At 63.9% G+C, this 10682-nt stretch overlaps 2 protein-coding genes across 2 annotated transcripts; one reads left to right on the top strand and one right to left on the bottom strand.

Annotated features, from left to right (window-relative positions):
* Positions 1–652: 652 nt before the first annotated feature.
* FCHSD1 (FCH and double SH3 domains 1) lies at positions 653–6100 on the bottom strand. Its single transcript, XM_074156099.1, has 19 exons — positions 6077–6100; positions 5669–5766; positions 5349–5394; positions 4389–4462; positions 3993–4137; positions 3774–3910; positions 3623–3686; positions 3385–3513; positions 3038–3160; positions 2858–2953; positions 2673–2780; positions 2463–2567; positions 1999–2229; positions 1826–1909; positions 1563–1719; positions 1261–1466; positions 1051–1147; positions 883–950; positions 653–718 (listed from the first exon to the last, which is right to left on the bottom strand). The coding sequence occupies exons 1-19, from the start codon at positions 6098–6100 to the stop codon at positions 653–655; spliced, it is 2058 nt and encodes a 685-aa protein (XP_074012200.1).
* A 2183-nt stretch (positions 6101–8283) lies between these two features.
* LOC141470176 (proteinase-activated receptor 3-like) lies at positions 8284–10481 on the top strand. The gene is made up of 2 exons (XM_074156100.1): positions 8284–8380; positions 9454–10481. The coding sequence occupies exons 1-2, from the start codon at positions 8284–8286 to the stop codon at positions 10479–10481; spliced, it is 1125 nt and encodes a 374-aa protein (XP_074012201.1).
* The last annotated feature ends 201 nt before the right edge of the window (positions 10482–10682 follow it).

Consider the following 10682-nt stretch of genomic DNA (forward strand, 5'->3'; position numbering starts at 1 on the left):
CACCCGGCGCGTTCACCGCAGAGCACAGCCTCCCCCCGCAGAGTGGTCACAGGCACAAATCCTGCACCAGCAAGGGACCCTGCGGGTCCCCAAGGAGATGCTGGCGGAGAGAGGAACTTCCAGCCCCGTCCTGTCATGGGAGGGTACGGAGCCCACTCCTGGGGGGGCAAGATGACACCCCCAGCCGGGCCAGCAGGCAATCCCAGTCAGTGCCCGTGGTGAGCTTTGGTGTGTAGCCGCACTGTACATAGACAAGCTAAAAACCATTAAAGCTGCTGAACCCCTAGGCAGAGTCAACTGGCTTTATTGGGGCACAGCCCCCCATGTGCCTGTGGGGAGATGCTGGGGTTGGGGGTAAGGAGGGCCCTGGAGCTAAGCCCCCCCGGGGAACCAGGGCTGCACTGTAGGGCAGAAGAGGCAGAGTTAAGAGCTGTGGCACTGGACACCCCCATAAGGGGGTTACTGGGGTGCCCTGTACTGTGTAGGGATGCAAGATCATCCCTCAAGCAATGCAGGGCAGGATGCGGCCACCCCACCAAACCAGCTCAGAGCACCAGGCATGGCCAGCCCTGCCACAGGGACAGTAGCCCACAGTGGCTTGCTCTGGCCAAGCTTTTCAGGGAGCAGGGAGGGACACGGGTGACCCACATGGTCAGCTGAAGTGGAGCTCAGGGTCAGGCTCGGGGGCTCTGCCGGGTGGTGGGGGCGGCGCACGGAGCTGCGGAGAGAAAAGAGGAGATGCCGTACCCACAGACCGAGGCTGCTCGCCCCCCTCCAGACTCTCCCAAAGCACAGGGGTGGCACCGTGCCATCACCCTCCGTTATAGGGGGTCTGGGGGCAGGTTTAGGCAGGGGGCACAACATCGCTGTGATGGGACTTACCGGCCGGAGGCGAGTGGCTGCCAGGTCCGGAGAGCTCTGCCCGCTGCCTGTGCCATCCTGCCGGCAACCTGGAAGGGTGTGGGCAGTTCAGCCCAGCTCTTTGCATGCCCCCCACCCCCGCCTCTTTCCCAGTTCTGCCCCCCTGCTGCCCAAAAGCCCAGAACTCACCTCCTAGCGGCATTTCAGGAGAGAGGCTGGGGGCCAGGCTGACCCCGGGCACAAGGCCAGGAGGGGAGAAAGGTGGTGGGGATGGTGATGGCAGCTCCTGCAAAGACAGAGCCAAGAAGGGTGGGAACAGCAGGGAGGGTGCTCACCCATGTGACAAGATGGGGGGCTGCCCCACACCGAGGGTATGTGGTGACCCCTCCTGCCACCCACCTGCTCGGCTGCCTCCCGGCCCCCTGTGAGCTCCTCCACCACCAGGGAGGGAAAGACGCCAATGCGGCCATCGAAGTCGCCCGTCCAGAAGCCATCGTCCACCTCGCCGGGGGCACGGGGCAGTACCCGGATGATGGCCCCCTCGGGGAAGCTCAGCTCCTCAGGGCTCTGTCCCTCATAGTCATAGAGGGCTCGCACTAGCCAGGCTGTGGGGAGCATGGGGCAGAGGGCTCAGCATCCCCCAGGCACCAGCCTGGCACATCTGTCCCCCTCCCCAGGGGAGGTGACACCCCGGCACCCACCTCCAGGCTCCAGCACCAGCTCCGCAGCCATGATGCTGGAGAGCTGGCGGTGCAGAGCAGAGGGTCCTGGGGGGCCAGCCCCAGCCCCCGGCTCGCCCCCCAGGGACAGCAGGTACTTTTCGGGGACATAGCCGACCTGGCCTGCCTTGTTCCGAGCCTGAAGGGACAGAAAACGTGTCATTGTCCCAGCCCTGGGGGACAGGGCCAGCCCTGGGGACCTGTGTGTCGCCCAATACGGGGCAGGGGGCTCAGCCTACTCCCACCTTCACCCACTCCTCTGCGTCACCGTCCTCAATGACCTCCAGCTCCTCGCCCTGGGTGATGGAGAGCTCGTCCGCCTGGCAGCCCTGCAGGGGACAATGGGACAAGTTGGCAGGGAGGCCGGGGGTGCTGGCCCTGGGCAAGCAGGGCAAGGGACAGGCAGCCATGGCCCTACCTGGTACCCAAAGATGACCCGGCAGGTATAGGGGTAGGTGCGGGCAGCGGGGCTGGGCTCATTGTCCTCATCTGGCTCGTCACTGTCCTCATAGTCATCGAACTCAGCCAGATCCAGCCCTGTGGGGGTCTCCTCGCCTGCCCCCACCATGGCCCCTGCCAACCATGCGTCCACGTCCAGCCCCGCCGCCCGCAGCAGGGCCAGCCGTGCCTCTGCCTTCACCCGGCTGACCTGGGACACACACACACACACTGTCATGGTCTACAGGGCGCACTTATGGGGTGAGAGGACAGCCCTGCAAGCCCCGTTGCCCCTGGTCCCCAACGTCGTTGCCACAGTGGCAGAGCATCCCCTTGGCCACATCCCCAGCCATCCCACCTCCCCATCCCTGGCATCCCCCTCCCCCTGGGGGGTGTGACAGACCTTGAGGCCACCCCAAGCCTCCCGCCTGGGGTGGGACCCACCTCTGCCTTCCGGATGTTCTCCCTCGCTTCTTCCATCCGCCGCTCCAAGGCGGCCACCTCCACCTCTGGGACCTGCTGCCTCCTGGCCTCCAGCCACCGCAGCACCTGGGTGGGCACCCACAGGTCAGTGGAGTGGTGGGAGCTGGTGGGGGGAGCATGGAAAGCCCCATCTGTCCCCCTCTGTGCTCCGTGGGGAACAGCAGCACCCACCTCCTCGCCGTGTGCCTTGTTTTTGCGGTCCCGAGCCACCCGGGTGGCCCAGCGCCGTACCTCCTTCTCCAGGCTCGCCCCGTCATCCCCCGGTGGCAGCAGGCACACCTGGGCGAGGACAGGGTGCTGAGAAGGGGGTGGCTGTGCAGACCCCCCCTCCATAACATCCCACCACCACCACCTACCTCCTCCACCCCAGCAAGCTGGAAGTGCTGCTCGGGGGCCAGGGCGAAGGCAGGGTGGTCCTGCAGGAAGAGGAGGAGGTCCTGCTCCCGGCAGACCTGCAGGAGGGGAGTGATGTGAGGCTAGGGGGGGCTCATCTGTCCCTTCCTGTCCCCCCCAGCTCCTGGGACGGGTGCCATTACCCGCGTGGATGCCTCCACAACGCCCTGGAACCAGTCCCGGGTGGCCCGGCAGGTCTCCACCTCTGTCCGGCTGGCCACTGACAAGTGCTCCCGCAGCCGCTCATAGAGGTCACCATCCAGTGCCTGGGGGCAAACGGGTGGGACAACAGGTGGGAAACACCCCCTGGGGGAAAACAGGTGGGAACCCCTCCCCCGGCTCTGCCTGCATCCCCCTGGGGAGCATCCCTGACCCCCCAGGGTACCAGCCCTGTCCCTCCACTGGTGTGACACGCCTTGCTGCACCCCCTGGCAGCGTCACCAGGGAGATGCTTCCTGTGGGGAGACACAAGGGGGGGTCCCAGTCCTACCTGGATGGCGGCGGGCAGCTCCACCTGCCGGTAATGCTCCAGGTGGGCGGTGGCAGACACCAGGGCGAAGCCGTACTCGTTTTGCACCCCAGAGAGCTGCCTCGAGTGCTCGGCCAGCCGTGCCGAGAACTGGGGGGGACAGCAGGGCTTGGCGACAGGGTGGGGGCCACCATCGCATGTCCCCCTGCTTCCCTGTGCTGGAGGATCCTGCCTCCCTCCGCCCCCCAATGCTGCTGACCTTGGCACTGAGTTTTTGCAGGCTGGCCTTGGTGTGAAATATCCTCCGGTCGCTCTTCCGGAGCCTTGGGGAGGTTGGGGGGTGACATGAGACCACCCCATGGCCACAACAGTGTGTGTGTCCCTCCCCCAACAAAGTCCCCAGCGCTCACCGAGCCTCCACGTCAGCCGCCTTGTCCTTGGCCACCTCGCTGCTCCGCTGGAGGTGGGTGAACTGCTTCTTCGCCTTGTCCAGCTCCTTCACTGTCTCCAGCAGCTCCACCTGCGCCTTCTGAAGCCGCTCAATGCCCTGCAGGGACCATCAGCCATGGGGGGGACAGCTGTCCCCACCGTCCTGGGCACAGGGTACATGCCCTCACCCTCCCCAGTACCTTCTTGAGCATCCGCTCCTTGGAGAGGCGGGCGGTCCGGGCGGCCTCCGCGGCGAGGGCACGGTAGCTCTCCGAGGCGGTGACACGGACCTGCCCGGAGTGCGCGGTCCCCTCGATGACACCCTTCCAGACTGCGACTGCGCTCCTGGGGGGGTTAAAAGACAGGGCAGGGTCCTCTCTTGCCTCCCTGCCAGCTTTTGGGGATGCCAGCAGGACAGCCAGCACCCCCAGACCCTGCCGTCCCCTCCCAGTCGGGTACCACTTGTCCTGGGAACATCCCACCCTGGGCTGCATCTCCAGGACACCCAAATCCTGGCTGGGATTAGGCATCTCCCAGCTGGGGGGACACGGATGGGTGCTGCCAGCCCCCTGTCCCCATCCCTGTCCCCAGCCCACCTCGAGTCACTGACGTCTCCACGGCCCCGCTGCCAGTCTCTCCTCACGAACTGGCTCGCCAGCCTCTGCAGCGCCTGCGGACAGAACCCCCCTCCATCACTGGTGCTCCTCAACCCTGCCGGGCACCCCAGCACCCGCTGTCCCGCTCTGGGGGTAAAACTGGGCTCCCCTACCCCAGCTCCCCACCCCACAGGTGTCCCCAGAGCAGGGGACACACACACACCACAGTGGCTTGGGGTCAGAAGGGACCCTATCATGCTCCCCATGGGAAAACCTTTTTGGGGAGCAGCCACCACCAAGAGAGGACCCCCCCCCACACTTCAGGTTTTGGGACAAAGGACCAGCAAGGGGACACCAGCGAGGGACACCACCTGTGGGGGCAGAGTAGAAGAGCACCCAGCAAAGCCAAGAACAGCAAGACCCCAACCCTGGGGGGACGGTCCCCTCCCCAGCTTGGGGGGAAAAGGGAGCAGGGTGGCACAGTGCCTGGCTGCAGGATGGGGGGACACCTCTCTGCTGCAGGGTGTCCCCAAGGGATGCTGCAGGGATGTCTCACGGAGCCAAACCAGGCTCTGACATTTAAGAGGAGAGCCCTGCGATGACCCAGCAGACAGCGGAGCTCCGCAGTTTCCTCTCCTCTGGCAAGATTTTCCCTCTGGGCACCCGAGGTTGGGGCCCCGCTGTCCTCAAAAAAGCCCCACAGTGGGTCACCTAACATGGATGGTCTCTCCCAGCAGGGACAATGCTGAGCCCACCTGCCACTGCCCGCTGTGCCCCACACGGAGCAGTCAAGACCCGCTTTGCTCAGATAATTTCTGACACTGCCCATGGCCCTTGTCAGGCCGTGCCCTGCTCCAGAACACCCCGTGAGGGAAGAATGGAGCTCAGTGTTCGTGGCCACCGGCCTTCGGCTTGTGACTCCCCAGGCCATCAGTCCTGAAACCAGTGGCACCTCCTTACCTGCCCATACTCCCGGTCGATGGCAGCCCTCTGCTTGCTGTAGGACCTGTGGGGAGGGGGGACACAGGGCAGGCGAAGACCCATGCAGGGGGACAGGGATGGGCCACGCCTGCCGTCACCCCCCAGCCACCACCCCACAGAGGGATGTCCCCATCTGGCCACCCTGGTGTGTGATGGAGCCCACGACCTCGACACGGCAGGCTCAAGGGGAGCTGTGCCTGGCAGGCTGGCCCCGGCCCCACACAAAGGATGAGCTGGCGGATCTCAGCTCATGGCAGGGAGGACACACGACACGGGGGACACAATATGGGGCACCCTACCTGATGTCCTCCAGCAGCTCGGCATCCCGCTGCTGCTTGCTCTGCAGGCCCGAGAGCTGCTCGAGGAGGTGGACCCGCACCTCCTGGGTGAGCTTCACCTGCGGACGGCACCGCTCAGCACCTGGGAACCACTGCGGCCCCAGCCGGGCCGGGATGCGAGGGGCGCCCCTGCCCCCGGTACCGGTCTCCATTGTCCCCCCCTCCCTGTGTGCCATTGCAGGTACCGGTGGCCACCGCCCAGACGCAGCCCCGCTTCCCCAGCCTCACTCCAGGTCTACCGGGGGCGACTCCCGCTGCAGGATCCATCCCTGCTCCGCCGGCACCGACAGAGGACCTCGGCCCCGCTTTCCCCGGTCCCGGTCCCGGGGCCGGCACCCCGCCCCGGTGCCCCCTCGGCCCCGCGCTCACCTTGCGCGGCGGCGGCGGCTGCATCGCTGCGCTCCCCCCGGCACTGCTCCCGCTCCCGGTCGCCAGTCCCCGGTCGCCACCGCCGCCGGCGTGTGCGGAGCCCGGAACTGCCGGGCCCAGTCCGGCCCCGCCCACTCCCGGGACACGCCCCCCTCGGTAAGCCACGCCCCAAACCCTCGCCCCATTTCGTAGGCCAGCCCCGCTCACCGCGCGAGGCAAACCACGCCCACCGCCTCTCCCCGCGCGCCGCCTGGTGGTCAGTGCGGCACGTGCCGCTGGAGCGCGGGGGGGGCGCGAAAGGGGGACATGGGGACACGGAAGTACAGGGACATGGGTACACGGGGACATGGGGAGATGGGGACACAGGAATGTGGGGATATTGGGACACGGGGACACAGGGCGATGAGGACAAGAGAACACGGGGACATCGGGAGATGGGGAGTTGGGGACACAAAGACATACGGTCAGGAGGGACACAGGGACAAGGAGAGGCAGGGAGATGGGGGACACAGGGATATATGGACAGGAGGGTCACGGGGACAAGGGGACATGGGGGTATGGGGAAACGGGGACATGGGAATGTATGGACAGGAGGCACACAGGGGCAAGGGGAGACAGGAAGATGGGGACACAGGGAGATGGGGACATGGGGACACAGGGACTTGGGGGCATGGGGCCACAGGTAGATGGGGACACAGGGACACAGGGACATATGGACAGGGGGACACAGGAACAAGGGGAGATGGGGGAAATGGGGAGATGGGGACACAGTGAGATGGGTACATGGGGACATAGGAACATGGGGACACAGGGACAGGGGGAGGTGGGGGACACAGGGAGATGGAGACATGGGGACATGGGGAGACAAGGACATGGGGAAACGGGGAGACAGGGAGATGGGGAGACAGGAGGACAGGGACATGGACATGGGGAGATGGGGTGATGGGGAGCACTGGGGCCTGGGCAGGGGGACATGGGGACAGGGGGAGTGCTGGGGCATGGGGACACCCAGAACACTGGGGACCAAGTCCTTGTGCATAAAGATACACAGGACACTGGCCCCGGGACATGGTGACATGTGGGATGCCAGGGTACACGTTCTGGGGCACAGGGAGATGTGAGGTGTTGGGGCACTGGCCCTGGGTTGTGGTGACATGTGGGGCAGTGGGTCCTCAGCCCCCAGGCAAAGGGGCACGTGGGGTCCCACATCACATGGAGGATGCAGAGCCCCTGGCTTGGCAGGACCCTGCCATGGGGACATGGGTACAGTGCTGAGCAGTGGCATTCAGTGGGGGGCACCTGGAACCACAAGAGCTCCCCAGCCAGCCCTTGCCCCACCTGTCCCCTGGTCCCTCTGTCCCCCTCCCATCCCCTTCAGCTCACTTCTCTTTCTGTCCCTCTTTATCTCTGTCCGTGGGTCTGGCAGAGCTCATGGCTCTCCCCGCTGTCCCCTTTGTCCCCTTTTTGCTCTTTGCCTGGCATTTTTGGGCTCAGCTGCACATGTCCTGCTTCCCCTGGTGGGTGTCAGTGCATGAGGCTGGGGCTGTGTCACCGGGTCTGTTATTCCCCCACACAGCACCTCTGCTGCAGGAGGGAGCCAGGAAAATGGATCAGGGGCCACCCAGCACCCACTTGGGTGGCAGGAAGGGGACAAGAGAGTGTGACAGGGGTCAGGGCGACATTGGCTTGTCAGCCTGATTGAGGTGACAATCCATGGGGAGGTCTGGTCCTGGCAGCGCTGGGCAGGTTGGGTGCCCTGTGACTTGGGGTGCTGCAATGGGGCAGGGGTCCATGTCACCAGGCTGGGAGCCAGCTGCCTTCTTCCTGCCCCACATATGGGACTTGTGTAGCTCCACCTGCCCTTTGTGGTTCACAACCATCATTCGATGTTGGCCTTACGTCTGCTTCCTCCTCCCTACAGCATCCCATTGCGTGTCAGCAGCTGGAAACCACCCCAGCTTTGCTGACGTCCCCTGAGTGCTCGGCGGCTGTGACAGCTGGTGGTCATCTCGTGCTCCCCACCTCCTGTCTGGCCGCTCGGACCATGGAAATGTGGGCAGGATGTGGGGTGTGACATAGAGGAGGAAGAGGAAGGGTACCCATGGAGAGGGGGCTGGTGCTAGTCCTGCCGTGGTGACACACGGTGGGGCCAGCCCTGTCTGTGACATTTGTGCGGACCCAGCTTGCACAGAGGCCACCCCCCAGAGATGTCCCAGCTGGTGCCTTCACCCAGATCCGCTGTTGCCTGCGTAATCCTCCTCCTCGGCTGTGCTTGGCTTGGCTCAGCCACCCAATTGTCCCCAAGTAAGTACACTGGTGGGTCCGGGGGGTGATGGAATGGGGGAGGGAGGCTTCGCTGGGACACCCCGACATTGTGTCCCGTGATACTTGGAGGGGACAGCTGGGTGTCACAGTGAAAGCTCAGGGCACTTCTCTGCTGCCTTCCCTGGGTGTCCAAGTTGAAAAACTAGGTGAAGACCTGAAACCCTGCCACCCCCTCCCCTTCTGACAGTAAAAATCAGGTTACTGCTCTCCTAACATGAATTTATACCATCCTCTGGATGTGGAGAGGTGGCAGAGGTTGCGAGAAACCTGTTGGATATAACCAGGGTCCCCTGGGGCTGGGGCGTCCTGGGGACCACTTGGAAGGAGCATTTGGGGCCAAGGTTGATGTGCTGGGGGGGGGCAGAGCCTGGCTGTGATTTCTGAGCAAGCCAGAAAAGGGATTTAATCAGAAGTTGTCTGTCTGGTGTCCCGGGACCTTCCCGTTCTTCACTTTTGTTCTGAGCATGCAGTGAAAGCCTCTGACCACAGGAAGACAGGGAGGAGTGCGCAGAGCTGGCTGCGGTGGGGGGCCGAGCCAGGGCTGGGGGGCTGGCCAGGAGGAGGAGGAGGAGGAGGCAGAAGCCCTGGTGGGAGAACATCTCCCATCCTGGCATGGGTGGCCATATTCCGACCTTGTCCTGGGACGTGGGTTTCCCACCTGCCCTTTTTATCCTGTTGGGTTGCAGGGAACCTGTTGTGCTAGGCTTGGTAGGAAAAGGGACGTCAGCAGAGCTGTATGTCCCTGAGGCGGCATGCAGGAGCAGAGCACGTCTGGGCTGTGGCCAGGGTGCCTGTCTAGGCTGGCGCCACCACGGTGGCACTGCTGGGAGGGTGGCATGGACAGCACAGGATGTGGCACGGCTCCAGATGGTGAGGGCGGCAGGACGTTAAGGGCTCCCGTGTCTCGAGCTGCCCCTGCCATGGGGGAGGGAGATGCCAGCTCCTGCATTTGCTGATGGCTCCGCAGGGAGGGGTGACAGATCCTGTGTCGTCCTGAGTGGGACAGTGGGAGGGGGCTCTCGGCCAAGCCTGATGCCTTGTGTCCTCTGCAGCGCATGGCAAAGGGCGAGTCTTGATCCGCCTCACTCCCCAAGAAGAAGCCCAGTGTCCCAGCGCCTCCGTGGAAGATTTTCTCAACAGCACCCTCACCACTCGCCTGCTCCCTGCCCTCTACTCTGTGGTCCTGCTCGTGGGGCTGCCGGCCAATGCTCTGGCCTGCTGGGTCTTGGTGGCCAACTTCAGGAGATGTTCCAGCACCCTCTTCCTGCTCAACCTGGCCAGTGCCGACCTGCTCTTCATCCTCCTGCTGCCCTTCAAGATCTCCTACCACCTCTTGGGCAATCACTGGCTCTTTGGAGACTACCTGTGCCGCACCATGATGGCCTTCTTCTACGGGAACATGTACAGCTCCATCCTCTTCCTCACCTGTATCGGCCTGGAGCGTTACATCTCTGTGGTGCACCCATTCCTGTGGAAGGGCTCCAGTTGGATGTGGGGCAAGGCATGTGTCTGTGTGGGCATCTGGCTGGTGGTGGGGCTGGGCATGAGCCCGCTGCTTTTCCACCCCCAGATAAGTCACATCTCGAGCCTGAACATCACAACTTGCCATGATGTCTTAGAAAAGGATAAGCACATGTTCCTCTCCTACTACTTCCTCTCCCTGGTGGGGGTGGGCTTTGGCTTGCCCTTTGTGCTCATGACCATCTCCTACAGCTGCATCCTGGTACGGCTGCTGGCCAAGGGGAGACAGCATAGACAGCTGGTGTGTGTCCTGGCCCTGGTCCTCCTGGTCTTCATCCTCTGTTTCACTCCCAGCAACGTGCTGCTCTTCATCCACTACGTGCTGGAGGCCAAAGGGTGCCACAACGTCACCTACAACTGGTATGCCATGGCCCTGGTGCTCAGTGCCTTCAACAACTGCTTTGATCCCTTCATCTACTTCTATGTTTCCAAGGATTTTCGGGGCTGGGTGTGGGATGCCATCAGCTGCTGCTCAGGGAGGCTCAAGACCTCATCAGGGAGGACCTTGGAGAAGACAGCCTTGCCCCTGAGGTCCAGCGAGCAGAGCCAGCAAGGCTAAGGGGTGCTGGACTGTATCCCCCTGCCCTGGGGAGGGGGGGACACCTTGGTACCCAGCACGAGTGGCTGCACCATCCCAGGCTGGCGGCAGATTTAGGCAGAAAATCCTGCTCTGGATGGGAGGTTCACTAGGGCTTTACTCCAGTTTTGCAGTTTCTCTAACGCCGCTGGTGCTGTCCCTGTCCCATGGGTCCACTGGCTG

Source organism: Numenius arquata, chromosome 11 (assembly GCF_964106895.1).
Source record: "Numenius arquata chromosome 11, bNumArq3.hap1.1, whole genome shotgun sequence".
NCBI lineage: Eukaryota > Metazoa > Chordata > Aves > Charadriiformes > Scolopacidae > Numenius > Numenius arquata.